The sequence below is a fragment of the Oryzias latipes genome, chromosome 16 (assembly GCF_002234675.1).
Source record: "Oryzias latipes chromosome 16, ASM223467v1".
NCBI classification, from domain to species: Eukaryota; Metazoa; Chordata; class Actinopteri; order Beloniformes; family Adrianichthyidae; genus Oryzias; species Oryzias latipes.
In genome coordinates, this window is record NC_019874.2 from 30,049,381 (window position 1) to 30,070,060 (window position 20,680).

The window sequence follows — 20,680 nt, forward strand, 5'->3', positions numbered from 1 at the left end:
GTGATCTTCACTGGTGTCCATGGATTACATGAAACCTTTCCACCTTTATCCACCTTTGTCATGGTAGGGAGAACACGTCAATGTAAGGGGGGGGTCATCTAAGATAGCACAGGGGTTTTAACAAGATTGCTTTATTTTGATAAAAGGATCTGGAACTAGTTAAAAAAAAATACTAAAACTGAATACATGAAGCTGTGCACAACTGAAGATGTGTTTTTTTTAGGAATCTAAAATAACCTTTTTATGTCTCAAACCTCATGGTGTTCAGGTTTGGTTGGTGTATTGGAGATATACTTCAGATGATTTTATTGATGCAACTATTTTTTTTCCTTCTTGTTTTGATGCCATTTCTTGGTTTGGATTTCTTTCTTTGCCTCATTTTCATGTTGTTTTTTTCATCACAGAAATCATGGGATGGAAGATCTGACCGACAGGCTACGGTCCGAAAGTCTTTATCAGAGCTCTTTATTGGATGTTTTCAGACAGTCAAAAATGATCAGCCCATCACTAGTAATGCTGTTTTACATCATTAGAATTCATTGAGCTGGAAGAGATCACCGGTTGGGTTAATGATGCTACCTGCTTACAGCTGGAGGTTAACGATGTCCAGTACAGTCCGTGGTATCAAAATCCGGGGGCGGTCGTCGAACAACTAAAAGGTGATCAACACTGTGACGCGGTAGAAGTTCCTCCCAAACACACCCACCGACCTTCATGGAGGAAACCAAAGTGACGACGAGACACCGGAGGGAGTCGGTTAATAACACTACACATGCCTAAAAGATCACCACTGTTTGATATTTGAGCAGAAAGTGACAAAGGTTTAGCATGAAGACATAAAAAAGAGGGGGAAAAAAAAAAAAAAGACTGAACTGTACAATTGTTCGGAATCTCTGGATACATTTCCTGGAGAGCCCATGAGCTCTGCAAGCTGGAGTCAAAGAAAAGACAAAATTGCACTCTATCATAACCACATTAGAGTATATATATTGTTTCCACATAAATGAGACGAAGAGTAGTAATCCAATTTATCTGCTCTATTAGCCTCCACCCTTTGGGAGCCGGACCGCCAACACAGATGGGGGCGGAGTTCTGGCCTGAATGGAAACATGAACAGACGGTGATGTTGTAACATCGATGAGGAGGATGCTGGACTGTCTTCGCCCTTCCTCTTTACTACCTTGGCAAATATTTGTCCCCACGTGAGCTCTTTTTTGTTTGTTTGTTTTCAGTCAGACTTTTGGGAAAATCTTGGGTTATCTCGTGTGGGACGAGCAGAAATCCGTTCCCGTCTCGACTCGTGGTGGCGGGGGTTAACTAGGTTATTTTCCTCTCCCTGTGAATGAGCGTTTAAGCCCCCGAACTGCTGCAGGTGACGGCCGCTCCCCCCCTGGGTCCGGACGCTAGATCACAAAGAGTTTGCGCTTGCTCGTCGTTCCCAAACAGGTTTGTCTTCCAAAGGATAGAAATGTGTCGTTTTCTCGTCAGGCGGTGTAGTGATACATGCATCCATTATACTGATATACACTTCTTAAAAAAAGTTTTAAAAAAAAAGAACATAAACAAAAGAGTATTAGAAATGAAGCTATACAGAGTCTTTCGCTATCCCGGGGAGTGAGGATGAAGATCGGGTCTGACGGCCGGGCGGGGGGCCCGACGTCCACCTGTGTTGTTCGGCTGAGAGGTGGGAGTGGAAGGGGGCGTGTGTGCAGGTGAGGAGGAGGAGGAGGCGGAGCCGGGCTAGTTACTGCAGCAGGGGCGGCTGGCGGGCTGAGCCGTCTCTGTCAGGTCCACCCCCCGGTTCCGGGCGCCGCTGGCTCCGGCAGCTGCCGGCTCGTTCTTGGGAAGCTTCTTTGCTGCAGGGACAGAGAAGCAGGTTTTTCCTCAGAATCTGGACACAGAGGAGCGCTGGAGCGCCAAAAAGAAGAGACTTTACCACCAAAACAATCTGAGTTTGTGAACCTTCTGCCTTTCCTCTGAGACCCAGTTTTTGGCCTCTTTTCTTCCTCATTTGTTTGTCGCTTTGGGTAAAAAACCTTTTAGGGCAGGCATGTTGGAGCTCCTTCTTAGCTAAGCACACCTGGTGCAGGTAAGCAGCAGCAGGATTTGTGGCAAACCAGCAGGAGGCCTGGAGTTCGGGTTCAAGTCGAGCTTCAGACATCTGGAGTTGTGCTGCAGGAATCAGAAAGCTCTGCATTTCTGACCCGTTCTTTACAGAACGCTGTTGTTCTAATGATGTTGACACAACAGCCAAGAGTTGATCCACATTTTTTAAAGTTTCAAAGAAACCAGGAGACTGGAAGTGTCTCCTTAAGGGTGAGAACTCCTTCCTGCTCATCAAACCAGGAGGTTTCTCTACGTTTGTAGATGAATCCAGCGTTAAACTTTGTTTTAAAATCTCCTCCTGAGCGTCTTACAGAGGTCTGGAGGATTCACGATGACCCTTCTCTCACTCGTTTCAGGTCCCTGCTTTTGCCCTGCTTCCACCCCCCTTTTACCTTTTACCCCCCCCCCCCAAAAAAAAATAAAAAAATAAAAAAAATCGTGACTCTTCCCGTGCTTGCCATGAGCGTCGAACGTGATTCCACGGACCCGGAATCTGGGATTCTGAACTCCACAGAGGATGTGCGATTAAACGCAGGTTTACTTATGAAGACCTGGAGTATTTACAGATTCAGCAAAGACAAAACGATTTCATATTTGCGGCGGAGATCTACTGTTAAAAATCAAAAATGCCAAACATCCTAGCGAGCCGTGGATCAGGTTTCCACAGAGACGCATGAACCAGCTGTTTTTTGACCTGCAGACAGAAGCATCAAAGCTGCTGGTCCCTGGAGACAAACAGCCAGACTGGCTCTTAAATGCAGGACGGTTTGGACATTTCAGTTTCTGAGACCCAAGCCCAGATTCTTTCCTGAACTTGAAGTGACATATCTGTCAGAAGCTGAACGTCTGCGCGTGGACGTCTGCGCAGACGCGCTCGAACTCCTGCTAAGTCTAAGGAAAAACCGGACCTCATCCTTAATTATCCAGGATTTCCACTCAGTGGAGAAGAAGTCTCCACTTTAGAGCGGCGACATTATTGAATCATGAATGTGACGTTGAAGTCCACAGGCTGACAGCTGTGAGAGAGGAGGAGACGTCTCTATAAATGTGAACCAGAAGCTTCTTCTGCTGCTCAGACATGAGTTTGGAAAGGATGGGAGCAGCACAACTTCACCCTTCTGATTTTACTTTAGTGTATTTACTGAATCCTAAATCTGGATGGATTCATTTCAGCTTGATTAGGTTCAAATAATTCATAAATGTGAGGATTCGGACAGACTTTAAGCCATTTATTATTCAGAGAAACTGGAGTTCAAACAGAAGGATTCATTAGTATTGGTAAGAACAAATCACAAGTACAAATGTTATTCTTTGTCCTTCTGTCTTTTCCCTTTGTTACTATATTCTTCACCCACATGAAAGGACTGTTTGGTATCTGCAAATGTAATTTTCCTTTTTATTTTTAATCTTTAGGTTGTTTTTCATGACATCCTGGAACATCTTCCCGTCATTTTTACAACAGAAAATGTCTTCTTTATTCTTTATTTGCATCTGCAGATGCTGTTCAACCTTCAGCTCCTGCACTCTGACACAGGAAGTGGGCGGGGCCACCGATCTGTCTTGTGACTCTTGGGGGAGACAAAGTGCCCCCCCCCCCAATAACGGAGCTTCTGCACCTCTTGAAGCAAAGACCCCTTGACTCAAAGCTCAGAGGAAACGACCCGAAGCGAAGTGATGGAAAAGCAGAAAAGCATGATGGGAGTTTTTGGAGCACTCACCGATAGCCATGAAGATCTCGTTCACGTTCATTGAAGTCTTTGCGGACGTTTCCATGAAAAGCAAGCTGTTGTCGTCTGCGTACGACTGTGCGTCCTGCGAAAGGCCAACATGAGGACAGCAGCGGTCTGAATGAAGGTCTGCAGCTTTCAGGCTGGGGCCTGACCAGGATTTTAGGAGATGAAGGAGTTAAAGAGGACCAACCTGGAAGTCCAGAGCTCTCTTGTTTGCCAGATCAGCCTTGTTCCCCGCCAAGGCTATTACAATATTCGGACTGGCTTGTCTCTGAAGCTCTTTAACCCAATTCTTGGCTCGTACAAAGGACTCCTGCCAAACAGAGCAGAGGTCAGGGGGGGGGCGCTTTCAGGGAAACGACGACAGCAGATTATTTCAGTCAAATGAGGCCATGAGGCCTTGATGGAGATGCAGTAGAATTATTGGACTGAACTCATCTAAACAATAACTGATTAGGGCTGTTGTTCTATCAGGTCGCCTTAAACACACCCGCTCAATAAAAATCGTCTCCACTGAGCTGATTTTGGACCTAAAGTCTCCATCCTAACGATCAGGGACTCTATTTTTCCTATGATGCTTTCACAACGGAGCAAACAGGAAAAAAAGTGGAGGGCGGGGTCATCGGGTCGCGCCCGGTTTCTGTCAGGCTGCCGGACGAGCGAGCTCTTAACCACAGCCCGCAGCCGTTAACAAGAAAAACACTCATTCCTGACCCAAACGCCCCCCCCCATGCACCTGCAGCGCCTCTCCATTTCCACACTGCTTTTACCCTGTTTCCATCCCCACTTTCACTCTTCCTCCACCCCGTTTGAACCCGCTTTAACCCTGCCTCTACCCCGCTTCGACCACATTTCCACCTCGAGTCCCGCTTTCATTCTGCCACCACCCTGCTTTCATCAATCCCGTTTCACCCCGTGGGTGCCTCCAGGTCAAACACTCCCCGTGACCTTTGTCTTTCCTCCATCTAAACTGTCCAGAGTCACAGTCTGCAGCCCACTCAGCTTGCTTCAACAGGTTTTCTTTACAGAGCTGAAAAGAGGGCGGGGCTACTCTGCAGGAAGCTCTGCCACCCGCCGCTGATCTTCAGAGACTTCATCCAGAGTGAAGCCAAGCAGACGTTTGGGTCAAACCTCCTCACACATTTCAGAGCCGTTCCTTTCCCATCGTCTCAGTCGTGACAAATGTCAGGATCTTGAACCTTTTTTGACATGCAGCACGTCAGCAGGAACAGGACCGCTGCAACTGCCTTTCATTTACGCAGAGTAGCTCAAAAATGCTGATTTATGAGGAGCAAAAATCCCTTTTCCATCATAATGCAAGTCCAAACAAACCCTCCACCCTTTTCTTTCTGCGACATCAATACGTCTGAAGACAAGACGGCTGCTTCAGTGTTGGAACAACTTTGATGACTCATCTCTCGCCGAGGTGAAAGGGCTAAAAGAAGCTGCTGTTTTCAGCTGAGATGCTTTCAGACGGAAACCCCCACGGCTCCCCGCTCTGCCACGACGCCGCCGGTCAGAGGTGAAGCAGCGGTAGAGGCGGACCTCACCTCGTTGGTGATGTCGTAGACCACGATGGCTGCCTGGGCGCCTCTGTAGTACATGGGAGCCAGGCTGTGGTAGCGCTCCTGACCGGCCGTGTCCCAGATTTCAAATTTGACCGTTGTGTCATCCAAGCATACCGTCTGAGTCAGGAAGGCAGCTGCAGGGACACGAGACACAGAAAAAGACCTGACAAGTGAGCGGCAAAGCGCTTTCAGCAGAGTTATTGAGCGACGGAAACCAGTGGATTCTCTGCTCGGCGTGTTCCACGTTTCTAAAAACAGGCCTGAAGTAAAACCCCCGTGTTCAGACGAACAAAGACAAAAAACAGACTGCAGCCATGTTTTCTAAAACACAAACTGATCAGAATGTTTCGATGACTGACAGGTAGGATGACACAAAGGACAGACGGCGTTAACTCACCACACACCTGAAACTGAGTGACTCTTGTCTTGAGCTGTACCTGTCTATGTTTGTCATTTCCTGCAGCACTAACCCTTCAGGCTGTGGTCAAAACAAACACCACTGAATTCCCCCTTCTGCTGGTCACACGTTTATTTTCACACACTGTCTCAAAAACCGTGATGAAGCCCACGTCTTCTCCGTTCCAGCCGTATATTAATGCAACAGAACCAAAAAAAAAAAAAAAAAAAAAACTAGCCTAACCTTTGGGTCACCTACCTCCGATTGTGCTCTCTTGGAATTCGTGAAACTGTCCTTTGACAAAACGAAGTACCAGACTGGACTTTCCCACCGCCGACTCTCCTAGAAGAACGAGTTTGAATTGGCAAATCTTGTTGCCCGCATTGGGTCCGTTGGGTCTCGTGGCTCCGCCTCTACTCGCCATGTCACTCTGGTCTGTTTCCTTCCCCCAAGCGTCGAAGCGGAGGGAAAGCTGTAGAACCTGGGGAGGGTAAGGGAAGAGCACAGATCTAGAAGGATTTCTGGTAATCTTGAAAACTTCAGCTGTGGCTTTTGTTTATTGATCCGGTTTAGCAAATAGAAGAGCCAGACGTTTCCTGAAAGGCCAGATCTCACCAGCTGTTAGAAAGAATAGAAAAGATCCCACGACTGGGAAATTGATTAAAATAATACCTAACAGGTTGGTTGCTATAAAGCCTTCAACCTTTGTTTTCCTGTTTCTCTTTCTTTATTACGGTATCTTCAGACATTTTTTTGCCGCTTAACTCCTACAATTTATCAGCTGTTTTAACCATTCAACTATCCAAATGTTCAGCTCTTTCAGCTTTTTCCAGCTCTGACTTTTGGTCCTTCAAATGCTTTGACTTTTCAAGATATTCCAGGATTTTTGCCTCCATTGAAATAAATGGGGTGCAGAAGCCTGCTGGTTCGATGCCCGGCGCTGGCATTTTTCACAACAATATCTTTTTTGTTTTTGTGCTGTTTTCACTTTATTTATGGTCCACTTTGATCATTTCTTCTTTTTTTTGGTCCCAATTATTACCCAATTATTTTCAATCAGCAATATAGCATTCAATCCTGCATTTTCTTCTGAAAATGCAGCTCCTTCTAGTTTAAATTGAAAATTATCATTAAAACATTTTCATTTGGTAGTCACAAAATAATCTTAAGTTCCTGACAGGGTTTTATCCCGTCACATGACATCTTGGGACTCTTTTGTGTTTATTTGATGGCAACAGAAAGTAGATTGTGACAAACTGAAGTAAGCAAAAGTTAAAACTTAACATTATGCAGAATCCGTGTGACCTGCAAGTGAACTTTAGTTAAAACCTCCCAAGAAACCGGTGCAGCCATTATGCAAATGCGAGTAGTGAGTACCGGTAATCACATTTAAAAAATAAGAAAAAGGACTGTGAATTTGTGATCTTGTTTGTGTTTCTTCACGGTTAGAAACACCAGATTAAAACTCAAATTGTTTCTGCAAGTTGAGCCAGGACAGCTGTATGATGGGGCTTCAATGGAAACTGGCATTGCATTTATTTGATTTTAGAATTTTATTAGTGGTCCAACCTTTAGTGGAAAACCTTTACATTTAAAACTTGTTTGAGTCTGTCAGAACCACGTTTTGGCCCAGAATGCAAATTGTTTTCATCTGCCACACCTGACAAAAACAATGTTTAGGTGCTTCAGTCATCAGGGTCATTATTTTGTCTCTCTCTCTATGTTTTTATCAGATTCTATTCATCTGAGTGAACCTGACGAAAACCCTCCGATGAACCAGCTGACCCTTTAAAGTCCACTTGAAGACCAGAACCCCCTGTGAGCCTGGTTCTGCTGGTTATTCATGTCGCTCCACAGAGAACATCTGACATCCTGCTACGAGGAGCCCAACAAGAATGAAACGTCAACAGACGGCTGTTTTCTGAGGGGAGGGGACAGATGAGAGGAGCCACTGGGATGTCCTGTGTGCGGATTGTTAGGCAAACCAGGCCAAACCTCTGGCACACCTATGATGACACACTCCATGGAACCCAGTTCAAGTTTAGAAACCTAGAATAACATTACCAATAACAACAACAATGTTTATATTTTAGTCTCCTTTTATTTTTTAAATAAACTATTTCAGACCCACCATTCCAAAAATAATTGCAGACGACTTGGTTGAAATCTCGTTACGACACACAGATGACCACAAAAGACCTGTTATGCTGCTGCTCCGCAAAGCAACAACTGCTAGCATTAGCATCACGGCTAGTTCGCAGCTTTACAAACAAAGTCTGGACCTAAAGTCCGAGTAACGCCGGCGGTGTAACGTGTACGGGAACGCACAACGGGACACAGCGGGAGTGTCACTTATGTAACGCGTGAGAAAACATGGATGATGCACTTTAGGGTGTGTACGGCTTGACAGATGGCTAACGCTAGTGGTAGCATGACGCTAAAATAAAATCCCCCACCGTCAGTCAGCGGACCGGACAGCCTGGTTCTGATGTTAGAAGCCGATTGTTTCGTTAGTGCTCCCAAAAGGGTCGACTCATCCGGATCATCCACCGATCATCACACGAACGGCCCTTTGGCTTCGTCAAGCTAGCGTTAGCTCCTCGGATAATAGTGTTCGGCTTCACCGGGAGGAGCCCGCTACGTAGCATGTAGCTTGCTAACGCCAATGTTAGCTACTTACCTACTAAACAGGAGCAACCGATCTGCCGCAAATGGAGTCTGCGGGGTAATCTTTGTTGCACCGGGGTGTCCGTGAACCGCGTAGGGGGAATCCAGACAGCTTCTACGGGTTTGGCTCTTATAAGGCTCCGCGGTCTCCGTCTCCCACTTCTTTCAACTTCCCTTTTCGCATTGTACGGAGGATGATGACAGATCGTATGACTGGAACTGACAATCCGCCTGCGCGTCACGCCCACCGACCAATCAGAGGCCACGGTTTGTTCCCGCTGTGGTGCGCGACCGAGGGATTCCGAACCGGACGGGTCCAAGAGGCTTTTATCCCGACTGCCAAAAGCCGGCTTCATTACATGGTCCCGAGCTAAGTCCAACATAAACAAACAAACAAACAAACAAACACATTCTTCCTCTTTGCTGAATTTACTTTTTTTTTCATTTTATTTTTATTTTTTTCCTGCAAACAGCTAAACCTTTGCCCATCTCTGTTAAACTCCCTAAAAGTGTGCTTTTGACATGTTGTTATGTCACTTTCCTAATGAAGAAGGAAATTCTGAGTATTTATTCAAATGCTGTGTATCAGTAGCAGATAAAAAAATTGCAGTTGGAAAAAAAAACCTTGTGATGTAGAAGCTACTGGAAGAAGACACAAGCTCCCTGCTCTGCTCCATTCCGATGCCTCCATTTCCGGAAAAACACCTTTAACCGTTAATGCCTTTGTTTTCCTCGTCTGCGCTTATGCATTTGGTTTAAAACTGGCTGGATGGCTCCAATATTGCTCACTACTTTTGCTGCACTGCTAACGTTAGGTTGGGGGTGTGAGGGGCTGTAAGCCGGCGGGAGAGTGTGTAAACAGATGGATGATGGGAAGGGAAAGACAAACATTCAGAAGCACATTTGTAATGAACTTTAGCCGCTCTGCTCATAGAAATACCATCTATTCTAAACAATCAAAAAAAACTTCAGATGCTGATATTTGTGGTTATGACAAAATAATCTTATTCCACATTATTCTTTTTTTTGTATGTGAAACTTTGTTTTTGCACAAAGATCGCTGGTTTTATGTGTCAATTCTAATTTTAATTTCAGACAAATATATTAATTTGTGTGAAAAAAGTAATCCATGCTAATTTTTTTTGTCTTTTTTTCTTGTTAAAAACAAACACAACAATTATTGCATTTTTAATCTAAGTGGAATAAAGAGAAACTGTTTAAAAAGTTTTATAGTTAAACGTTTTCCATCACATTTTTCATGTATTTAATTCATTCTCTGGTTATGGGAAACTTGATAATGAAAAGAAAAGAATAAAAAAAAACATGTTTTAAAATAATATTTTAAATAAAGTTTAAGTAAACTTTATTAATAACGTTTAAATAAACTTTATTAAATAAAAAATAGAGAAAATAAGAGAAGACGAGCCCTTACCAAAAAATGAATTAAAGACATAATCTTTCTGGTACAAGTTTACACGTTTAAATTTTTTTATTTTTATTTTATTTACCAAACTATCCGTTTGTTTGCGCTGTGTCGTCGGGTAACCCCCGTTGCTAAGCAACGGTGGTTAAAACAGGTGCTTTGAGGGCGTCATTAAAACTTTCAGATGGTCGATCCTCTGAAAGAATCGTCATAAGTTTTTTTTTCTTCAACGTGGAGATGAATTTCACTAACAGCTACTCCACTTATGAAGTGGCTGACTCCGCTTTTCACCGAAACATGCCGAGGGTGAGTTAAACTTAGATGAATTTAAGCTAACGCTACATTAGCCTAACGGTTAACTCTCATAAAACCCCGATATTTATAACGTTTTGTTAGTGGTTAAACAGACTAATAATAAAATGGAAGACAAGAAGGGAAAAAAATAATTAAGAGCCCCCCCCCCCTACAATTTAATATTGTTTTTATTGACAGGCAGGAAAACTGAAACCTAAAGGAGATCACGTGGCCAGCTGCCTACAAGAAAATTCAAGGGTAGGTTTATTCTGAAAGCACATTTGATAGGACTCCCCAGGTAAAAATGGTGCACACCTCTTTGCTATGCCTCTTAATAAAAAGGTGAACTTCACTGATGCTGAAATTGGTCTTTTTCAGTCCCCAACGCCCCCGGCTGTGAGGAGAGTCCGCAGCAGCATCCATCCTGGCCTGGGAGCTGTCAGAGTACACCGAGGGAAGGCCGGTGACCCAGATGTCGCCAGCAGCCTCATTCATGGCGTCTCCACCAAACCGTCTCCTTCTGTGAGTGATGCAGACGCAAAACAACTGACGTAAAAGAACGCTTAAACTCAAAAATGATCAAATGTAAGTTAAAAATAAAAGTAACACTAGTTTATATTAAAACATAGATGTGACATCACAAAACAAGTACAAGTCCAACACTGAGCACAGAGGAAAAAGAAACTTAGGGACAAACAACAATTTGTATAGTTATAACAGAAAGTCAAGCTTCCTACCGTTGTTCAAAGTTGCTTTTTATTTATTTTTTTTGAAATGTCTAAAACTGGAAAAACTGGCAAAACATATTTTTCCTTTTACTTTTATTGCAGCCTGTTTTTACTGCAGACTCTCGTGAGAATTTGATAGAGTGTGTCGTAGGTCATGTCTCATCATTTCAGTTGGGTTAAATCCAGGTTTTTATGTGCCAGTTTAAAACTCTTTACTACGGTTTTCCTTCATTCTTGTTCTGCCAAAGAGAAAAAGGTCATTTCCTGGTTGTGAACTTTCTCCTGAAGCACATTTTTTTCCTGATAGAATTCATGGTTATTATTCCCACATCATCACACTACCACCACCATGTTTGACTGCTCACTGCAAAAACAGTCCCCTAAAGAATAACTCATTCTTACCACATTGGCTGACTTTCTTTATATAAGACTTTTCTTACAATAAGAACTGTCCAATTTATAAATTCAAGAACAAATTTGCCAAATGTCCTTTGTTAACCACCGGTCTACAAAATGCTTGTAAAAAGAAAAGTAACCTCTATAAAAATATTCTTAAAACAGAGGACAAGAGAAACTGAACAAAGATATAAGTCATATAAAAATAAACTAACTGAAATAACACGTTACAGTAAAAAAGTGTACTTCAATAATCTACTGAATGAAAATAAATACAACGTAAAGCGAGTTTGGGAAATATTAAATAACATCATTAAAAATGGGACAAAAAAGTGAACTTATCCAGATTACTTTACAGATGAGAAGGGTCAAAGCTATGACATCAATGTAGCAGCAAATGGTCTCAATAACTATTTTGTAAACGTGGGTCCAGAGTTGCCAGCGGAAATTCCAAAATGCAAAACTAGCAAAGACAATAATCCACCCATCGAAAGGATCCCACACTCAATCTTTCTCTCTGATGTGAACAAAAATGAACTGATATCAATTGTGAATAATTTCAAGAGTAAAAACTCAAAAGATTGTGAGGATATAGATATGAAGGTGGTGAAAAAAGTCATTCATTCATCTTCTTAACCGTTTATTCCCTTTCGGGGTCACGGGGTTGCCGGAGCCTATCCCGGCCACTTGGGCGTAGGCAAGGGATACCCTGGACTGGTCGCCAGTCTGTCGCAGGGTGGAATATCCTCAATCACACATCCATTCACTCTCACACTCACACCTATGGACAATTTAGAGTTGCCAATCAACCTATGTAGCATGTTTTTGGACGGTGGGAGGAAGCCGGAGATCCCGGAGGAAACCCACGCATGCACGGGGAGAACATGCAAACTCCACACAGAAAAAAAGTCATCTATAGTTTATCTAAGCCTCTAACATCCTTATGTAACTTATCATTACGAACTGGGAGATTCCCAAACCAAATGAAAATAGCCAAAGTGATTCCCATCTATAAGAGTGGAGACAAACACCAATTTACAAACTATAGACCTGTTTCTCTTCTTCCACAATTCTCAAAAATTTTAGAAGAAGTATTCAATGATAAATTAGCTTTATTCATTGAAAAACATAACATTATAAATGAAAACCAATATGGTTTTAGAGAAAATAGATCTACCTCATTGGCTATCATTGATGCTGTGGAGGAAATCAAAAACGCTCTGGACAAAAATAAATATGCAGCTGGAGTTTTCATTGACTTAAAAAAAGAATTTGACACTCTCAATCGTGACATCCTACTTGACAAACTGGAAGTGTTTGGGATAAGAGGACTAGCGTTAACTTGGGTCAAAAGCTATTTAACGGGAAGAAAACAATTTGTGAAGATTGATGAAACACATACATACATCAGAAACCAAAGAGGTAAGTTGTGGTGTCCCACAAGGATCAATTCTGGGCCCGTTGCCATTCATTATTGACATAAATGATATATTCAATGTTTCAAAGCTTATGAAACTCATATTATTTGCTGATGACACAAACATATTCTATTCTACAGACAATCAGAGGGAACTTATCAAGGTGGTGAACACAGAGTTAAATAAAATAAAATTATGGATGGATTACAACAAATTATCTTTGAACCTAGATAAAACCAAGGTGATGTTTTTTGGAAACTTCAATGCAAATTAAGAGCTCTCAATTGAAATAAATAATGTCTTAATCAAAAGTGTTACAGAAATCAAATTCTTAGGGGTTTTTATCGACGACAAACTAACTTGGAAGCCTCACATCAGACACATACAAACTAAAGTCTCAAAAAGTATTTCAATCGTAAATAAATCTAAACATATATTAGGATACAACAGTAGATATTTATTGTACTGTTCTTTAATATTACCATATTTCACCTACTGTATAGAAATTTGGGGGAATAATTACAAGAGTTCACTACATCCTCTCTATTTTACTTCAAAAACGAGCCGTCAGAATTGTACATAAAGCCGGATATCTTGATCATACAATCTATTCTATCAATCAAGACTTCTAAAACTGTATGACCTTGTGGATTTTTACACTGCACAACTTTTATACAGAGCCAGTTGGAAATCGTTACCATTCAATATCCAAAGGGGATGTAGGAACTTCAAGATCAAACTGATAAGAACCACAAAGAAAAGTTTCTGTGTCGGTGTGTGGCACTAAACTTTGGAACGGGTTATGTAATGAGCTCAAAAAATGTTCAAATATTCAAGAAAATGTATAAAGAAACTCTTATTTCAGGATATGAAGATAAGAGGATTTAAGGATCAACAGGTGTTTGAATAATTCCAAATCCATGTGTGAACTTGATTGTGGTGAAATAATCAAAGATCCTTTAATTAAAACTAATGACTTTTACATTCTAATGTGCAATAATGATTACTTAAATGTTTGAATTACAATCAATAAGCTATTGATTTTATTTACTTGATCTGCAATGTGTAGCAATAATTACTAGTTTGATGTTATCATGTGTTCTAATGATAATCAATTATTATTAAATATCGGTATCGTTACCGTTTACTGAAATCATGAATGAATGTTTTCTGAAGATCATCAATCATTTCTAGGCACTGGATTTTGTTACTTGAAAAGAATCTATCTGATCAGAACCGTATATAAAACACTGTAAAACTATCAAATGAATGAACTTAGTAGGGGGGGGGGATTATATAAGCTTGCTTCTTCCCACTCCTTTTCAAGCAATAAATCAAACTCTACTTATACCTCAGTTAATTATCACTATATTCAATTAAGCATATATGATTTAAGTAAGATTTTTGTTTTGTTTTCTGTCTTTTTAATCTATGCATTTCATCATTTCTGTAATGAGTTTGATAAATATGTGTAAATTCTTTATTGCTTTGACTGCAATGCTTGAAATAAATCAATAAAATCAAAATCAAAAATCAAATAAGAAAACAAATCTGCTAATGGGGAATGAAAGAGTCTTACCAAGAATTCCTCATTTAAGAAAAATATTCTAGTCAATCGGGCTTGTTTTCTTAAATTAAGATTATTTTGCTGTTGAAAAAAACTTTATAAAATTGCTTTTCTTGTAAGATTGAAAAAAGACAAATTCTCTTGAAACAAGAGTCTTTTTACTTTCTTAAGATTCAGTTTTTGCTCTGATGTGATTTTTCTTCAGTTTGAGACGTTTGAAAATTCCTCTTGTGTTTCATCAGAACGTTAGTCCAGAGGTTTTGTGTACGATCCAGATGTTTCTGTGCGTCTTCCTCCTTGAACTGTCTCGTGGATCCGTGTTTGTTCAAAAGTCTCTTTCTGACTGTTGGATCATGAGCTCTGATCTTAGCCGAGTCCTTCTTTTGACCGTCTTCTGCTCCTCTGATGACCTCCTGGATGAGTTGTCCTTGTGTTCTTGTTGCTCTCTGGATCTTCACTGTTCCATGTTTCCTCCATGTTTGGGTCATGGATCTCCTTGTGACTTTGTTCCTCATCTGTTCTTGAATCTCTGTAGATGCAGAGTATATTTTTATTTATTTAGATCTTTTAGCTATTGCAGCTTTTCAAACTGCTTCCATCAAAGGTTTTTTTTGTTGTCGGCCGGTCTGTCAGTATGTTCAAAGAAACCTGAATAAGGTAAGAGAAATATTAAACTCACGAGATGACAAAAGTGCAACAAATATGGAAAAAAATATAAATACAAATTTAAAGATGCAAGTACAAATGATGTTTTTTTTTTTCAGGACCAGAGCTTGTTGAATCCTCCTCAAAAGACGCTCTTCCAAGAGAAGATGCTGGAGGTCAAGGAGTCTGTGTACGCTTCCAGAAGGAAAGCTCCGCTGGGTCGCTCACGAGACCAACCAGCTCAGCTTCCTTCCTGGTTTGACGGCACGACCATATTTGGTACAAAGACGGTTAAAGGTAAAGTAAAAAACATGCAGCTTTAAAATGTAGTCGAGTCAAAGTTTCAGTGACGAAAACAAAATATTTAACAGTTGTTTTGCTGAATGATGCAGGGCTGGATGTGCGTGAGATCATAAACCCTTCTAAAACCGCAGAGGAGATGGAGACGGACGTTAGAAGCCACAAGGACTATTTTGTTGGTAAGGAGTGACACTTTTGCTTCTGCAGCAGCACCAAGCAGGATGCTTAAGGATCCAGATTCCTCAGTCTGTTGGAGGAATGTCAGACTGCACTGAACCAAACCCAATTTCTTCACTTTGGTCCATTCCAGGAGGGCGACTCAATAGAAAATACGACTCCAGATGTTTCAGTGACGACTGCAGGTTTGGGATCCCGACGCCACATTTCAACGACGGGCGCATCGTTGGGAAAACCCTCAAATGGCTCGGAGAGACACAGAAGTGAGTCATAACATGACGAATGAAACAATGTGATGTTTGTTCTTCATTTGCTCTACTGACTTCATATGTTCAAGTCAGTCCTCTTCAATCTGATGGGATTATTTTGCACAGGTTTTATAATCCAAACCCCGTTTGGCAGAGATCTGGTACCAAGGAAAAACTGGCACTGGAGTTTGGAAAAGTTGAGAACATGTAAGGTTTTTTATTATTTATTTTTAGTTTTGACCTCCTTTGTGACCTGTTCTGTTAAATGTACGCAATATTTAAATTAATATCTTTTGCTTGCAGAAAACTAAATGCTCCACCGCTTCCAACCGATCACATTTTTGGAATCGTTGTGCCACCAGATTACACGGGTAGATCTGCTGATAAAAACAAAGACACATCCAAGAAAATAGTTGAAATATCTTCATGACGTAGCTCCTCCCTTCACAGGAGCTGGAGAAATAATCCACTGCGCAGAGCCGGGTCAGTACACCAGAGGTCGTGACAGCTGGAGTGGTCAGGTCCAAGCCCTGAGACACCACCTCAGGAATCTCAACTTCCAGAACTTTCCCTCTTTGATGAAGGCCTTCCAACATTATGACAAGGCAGGAGCAGGTTCAGCCTGATAGAACACCAGAAAAACCCTTTTTCACCTGTGTTCTTTAATGTTCTATTATCTAAAAGTAGAATGCAAAAAGGATAGACACCAGATTGATATCGTTTGTTAAAAATGTTGCTGTCCAAAAGTTAGTTATCTACATTTTTCTGTGAACCTGTAAATCACTAGAAAGGAAAGGAAATGATCGACAAGGACGACCTGAAGGCGGTCTTCCGTGAGTTCCAGCTGGATGTGAAGGAAGCGGTTGTGGATCAGCTCCTGGCCTACTGTGACGCAGACAAAGACGGACTTCTCAGCTTCACAGAGTTTGCTAACTTCCTCAACTGGAAGGACCTGATGCCCCTTCACAGCCAGAAGCTGCGCGGTCAGCGGAAAGGTCAGTGAGCCGCACGGCTTCTCACCGACCCAGGCTGGATGGAAGCAAACAGAAGTGTTTGCCCCTTTAAATGTGGGCAGAAGAGACGCATGTTAGGAAGCTGAAAAACAGGAAATATGGCTAAAAATGAGATGCGCCAAGTGCTAAAAATAATTATAATAATTATAATATTTGTTTTTAACTTAAAAATAAATAAAAACAAAATAGAGTTGATGGTATATGTTAATAGTGCTCACTTGGATTTTGTGAATTTTTAAATAAATGCAGATTTATTTAATTTATCTTTGGGTTTTTCTTTTCAGTACCAAGAAACTTCACAAAGAACAACAATTTACAAAAAAGTTGAATGTATACATAAATCATCAAAATACTTTCAATAGTAATTCTGTATAAATATTTACACATTTGTAAAGACCAATTATGCCATGGTAAACTAACTGGACAAAATCATAAAATATAAACTTTAGCCCCACCCCCTTCACTTGTTGCAATGGTTTGCTCCAAAGGCTCCCAAACACTGTTTTGTGACTCTGCAGCTTTTTACTCAGCTTTGCTGCCAAAAAAAGCAGGTAAACACGATTTAATTAATTTATTTGACTTTTATGAATAACCACATAATTGTTTTAATGCTATAAAGCATTCATTGTTTTCCTGTTTCTTTATTATAGTATCTTCCACCAGTATTTGCCGCTTAACTCCTTTTACAACTTTCAGCTATTTTAACCATTCAACTATTAAAATATTCAGCTTTTTCCAGCTGTGACTTTTGGTCTTTCAAATCCTTGAACCGTTTAAGATATTCCAGGAAGGATGTTTATTGCAGGTTTTTTTTTTTTTTTGTTGACACAGAAACACACAAATATACTTTTTCTCCAGAAAACATTCAAATATAGGACAGCGTCTCTAACTGTTGTCGTCTCATTTGGCTGCTCAAACGGGTCCAGCTGGAGTCTATGAAACCCTGGTGTTTGTGGATTAAATGGAAAAATTCAGGAAGGTTTCTCTTAGATTTCTATATGCTAACATAATATGTTAGATTCAATAAAACATTGTTTTGATGGTTCAAATATTCTGTTGGTTGAGATTCTTCTGACATTTTAGGATGTTTGTTTGCATGTTTGGAGTGACAGAACGGGATCGACAGGTAGTTCCTGAGTTTTTGCCCCGCAGCAACGATTTAGATATCTGTGGAGTCTGTGTCCTGTCATAGTCTACGTGTTCAGTTTTCTAGCTTGACGTCATGAAGACTTTGGCAGCTCGGACACAGATGTGCTGCCCTCATAGATGGTTTACAGGCTGGAAACAGAGCTTTAGCTTCCACTGGGCTTTAGTGTTGAACAGCCTGTCAGCTGTCAGCTGCCTGGATGATGGGAAGTGGACCGTACATGGCCTGCATAATAGTCTGAGTTAGAACCGGCACTGCTTCAATGAGCTAAATACCTGCATAACACGTTAAACAGTGCTGAGAAATGTTAGACCGGCAACAAAAATAAGCAAAAACATTCAGAAAAAGATCACGTTTTAAATGTTTGTTCAACCGAAAATGCATCTGAATTTTTCAAAAAAATTACAAAATAAATTCTAAATGCTTGTTAAGTTGGAAAAGTGCTGAAATCTGCTGTCAGGACCACAAGTGACGAGCTTTTCAGTATAAAATCTAGACGTTCTGAAAAAAGAAATCAAAAAGCACGTGAAGCTTGATCCTGTGACTACTGAAAGTTTGAATATTGATTATAGGTAAATGAATAAAACTTATATGGTTATGAAAGGCCAGAAAATTCACATCTAATCCTTTGGCTTTCAAAGTCGTTACAAAAACGGAATTGATAGCAGAAAGATTAAAGTATCTGAAAATAGATGCTAACAAGATAAAAGTATTTCTGTAACCTTTTCTGTTTGATGGTGGAATTCTGTTTATTAAGGGTTTTAGTAAGACTCCTGAACTCCTGCAGAACCCTCAGGTTTTGTTCATCCTCTGATTTCTCCTTCCACTTTTTGCACATAATCTCTTTGCACGGCTGAATTGTTTGTCTTTATGTTGCGTCTGCCTCACTAACCCGTTTTGACTTGTCTGTGTCCTTCTATTGCTTGTAATGTTTAGATGCTGTTTTGTTTTGTGGCCGCAGGAACTTAATTTTGCTCTGCAGTGCATCGTCCATGCTGTGCACGAATGACAAAGAATTCTGAGTCTGAATAAATCTTATGCAGGAGTCCTGCACGTTTTGCCTATTTTGAGAAAGCTTCTGTGTTGTTTTTCTCTTTCTTAGAACATCAGTCCTGCCCATCAGAACCAGCACAGCAGCTTCTCTTTCAGGCCTCGATCAAGCCTGAAGATCCGGAGCCAGTTAGACCCGGCAGCACCGAGAAGCCCATCAAAACACTGACAAGAACAAGCGCAGCTCCAGACCAGTTTATGACCTCCTCCTCTCTCACCGGGGCTGTCAGTCACACATCAAGTCAGTCCAGGGAGAATTTAAGTACCAAACTCTTTTCTTTTCGTTCTTTTTTTCCCTTCATTTTTGTGTGTTGTGCCTTTCCACAGATAGCCGCACATCCGGCGTCCCATCTGTTCGCTCCGATCTTCCAGCTCCACGCCTCAAGAGGATGGGCGACACCACAAACTACGGAGACTCGTCCACAGCAGCAGATCTTCTACATCCATCAGTTCACGCCCTCAGAGGAGTTCATGAGGAGCACTTCCTCTGTCCTCGCTCCAAGGAGGAGGTAAAGTCTCTCCTCTGGTTGAAGGATGCTCGTCTGTCTCTGAATGCTGGGATTTGAACGAAATTAATAAAGACTTCTCACATATATGTTGACATTTGTGGATCTGCCTCTGCTAATCCTTGGATTCAGATAATCTGCTCAGTCCTCTTTGATTATTGTGGTGAACTTTGACCTAATTAGACGGGTCTGCTCGTTGAGCTGTCTTTAGAAATTTCTAGGCACTTATATTTTTACATTACAACTCGTTCAGCATCTTGTTAGATTTTGTTTTCTGTGTATTGAAGCGAAGAAAGTGTGATTTAAAAACGACAGAAAAGTGTTTATTTTTGACCTTTTTTCAGATTTCAGAGATCTTCAGGAATGTTGGTGTGGACATTTCAGAGAAGACATTTGAGGAAGCCTGGACGCTGGCGTCCATGAAACGTCCAAACAGGGAGGTTTGTGTGGAGACTTTTCGTAACACACTAAAGGAAATAAAAGCAATGTAACGTCAGCGTATTTTCTCTTTATCGGATATTTCTCCATTTTTAAGTTTAATGAAAGCAAATGAAGTCAGAAATCCACAAAGAAAAACACATTTTCATAGAATAATCTCTAATTTGTCAGATGGATCTTTATGGGGAACGTCGCAGCCTGTTCCTGAATTAAGTGCCTTCAATGATAGGAGTTATGAATAAGTATGAGTGTCGAAGATCATAACTCTGGTATTTTTTTTATAACGTAAAGTTCATGACAATAAATTTACCTTGAATAATTACGTAAATCTTTAACTAAACATCATTTTTGTCTATTTTTGTTCTTGCATGTTGAAAATGGGGAGCATGGATGCATTTAGTTTTTGTTCTTGTCAAAAAATAAAATAAATATTTTTATTCAAACTTTTTTTTTTCTCATAAAGTTTCTGTTTATGGAAAGACAAAATCCTAATCTAGAAAACATTTAAAAAGATGAAATCCTCATCTCACTTTTCAGTAAAGCCTTACGCTGCAAATGATTCAGACATCCAACAGATGAGACACTCATTAAAGGACAAGAACCTTCCAGTATTGGGGGGCGGTGGCCTCCAACCTTTAATGTCAAACAGTATTTTCCCAGACCGGTCTGTACAGGCCTGAAGTTGGAGTCTGAATTTATTTTTGGCCTCCAGCTTTTCTTAACTTTTGAGAGTTAAGTTTATCTTCATCCTTTTATAAAACATCTGCAGCTGCTTTAAACTTTATTCATACACTAAATAGCATGTAGGAACCATTAAAATGTGATTCTAACCCATAACTGTCAAAGTGGAAGCTAAAACATC

The 20,680-nt window shown here is 40.9% G+C and overlaps 2 protein-coding genes and 1 long non-coding RNA gene across 4 annotated transcripts; 2 read left to right on the top strand and 1 right to left on the bottom strand.

Moving 5' to 3' along the window:
- Positions 1 to 448: 448 nt before the first annotated feature.
- On the bottom strand, positions 449 to 8,686 carry LOC101157247 (ras-related protein Rab-5A-like). 2 transcript variants are annotated; one of them, XM_020710481.2, is made up of 6 exons: positions 8,487 to 8,686; positions 6,060 to 6,284; positions 5,387 to 5,538; positions 4,027 to 4,149; positions 3,825 to 3,918; positions 449 to 1,856 (listed from the first exon to the last, which is right to left on the bottom strand). In XM_020710481.2, exons 2-6 carry the CDS (start codon positions 6,223 to 6,225, stop codon positions 1,741 to 1,743), a joined length of 651 nt encoding a protein of 216 aa, XP_020566140.1. In that variant the 5' UTR covers positions 6,226 to 6,284; positions 8,487 to 8,686; the 3' UTR covers positions 449 to 1,740. The 2 variants fall into 2 exon arrangements, with proteins under 2 accessions (XP_020566140.1, XP_004078445.1); XM_004078397.4 differs by having other exon boundaries at positions 6,060 to 6,282; positions 8,482 to 8,685.
- Positions 8,687 to 9,865: 1,179 nt separating this feature from the next.
- On the top strand, positions 9,866 to 20,256 carry efhb (EF-hand domain family member B). Its single transcript, XM_004078522.4, has 13 exons — positions 9,866 to 10,197; positions 10,384 to 10,443; positions 10,564 to 10,707; positions 15,059 to 15,236; positions 15,332 to 15,418; positions 15,550 to 15,679; positions 15,791 to 15,871; positions 15,968 to 16,035; positions 16,115 to 16,269; positions 16,452 to 16,659; positions 18,927 to 19,115; positions 19,202 to 19,383; positions 19,725 to 20,256. The coding sequence occupies exons 1-13, from the start codon at positions 10,129 to 10,131 to the stop codon at positions 19,869 to 19,871; spliced, it is 1,698 nt and encodes a 565-aa protein (XP_004078570.1). The 5' UTR covers positions 9,866 to 10,128; the 3' UTR covers positions 19,872 to 20,256.
- On the top strand, positions 17,499 to 18,308 carry LOC110016722. The gene is made up of 2 exons (XR_002292055.2): positions 17,499 to 17,597; positions 17,653 to 18,308. It is a non-coding gene; the product is annotated as an uncharacterized LOC110016722 (long non-coding RNA).
- Positions 20,257 to 20,680: the final 424 nt, after the last annotated feature.

Bases quoted from the DNA above. Each gene is read 5' to 3' on its own strand.
- efhb (XM_004078522.4), top strand. From the start codon at position 10,129: ATGAATTTCACTAACAGCTACTCCACTTATGAAGTGGCTGACTCCGCT. The intron at 10,444-10,563 runs GTAGGTTTATTC...GGTCTTTTTCAG, and splicing joins GCCTACAAGAAAATTCAAGG to TCCCCAACGCCCCCGGCTGT. The intron at 10,708-15,058 runs GTGAGTGATGCA...TTTTTTTTTCAG, and splicing joins CCACCAAACCGTCTCCTTCT to GACCAGAGCTTGTTGAATCC.
- LOC101157247 (XM_020710481.2), bottom strand. From the start codon at position 6,225: ATGGCGAGTAGAGGCGGAGCCACGAGACCCAACGGACCCAATGCGGGC. The intron at 3,919-4,026 runs GTTGGTCCTCTT...GGCCTTTCGCAG, and splicing joins AGAGAGCTCTGGACTTCCAG to GACGCACAGTCGTACGCAGA. The intron at 1,857-3,824 runs GTGAGTGCTCCA...CTGTCCCTGCAG, and splicing joins CGAGATCTTCATGGCTATCG to CAAAGAAGCTTCCCAAGAAC.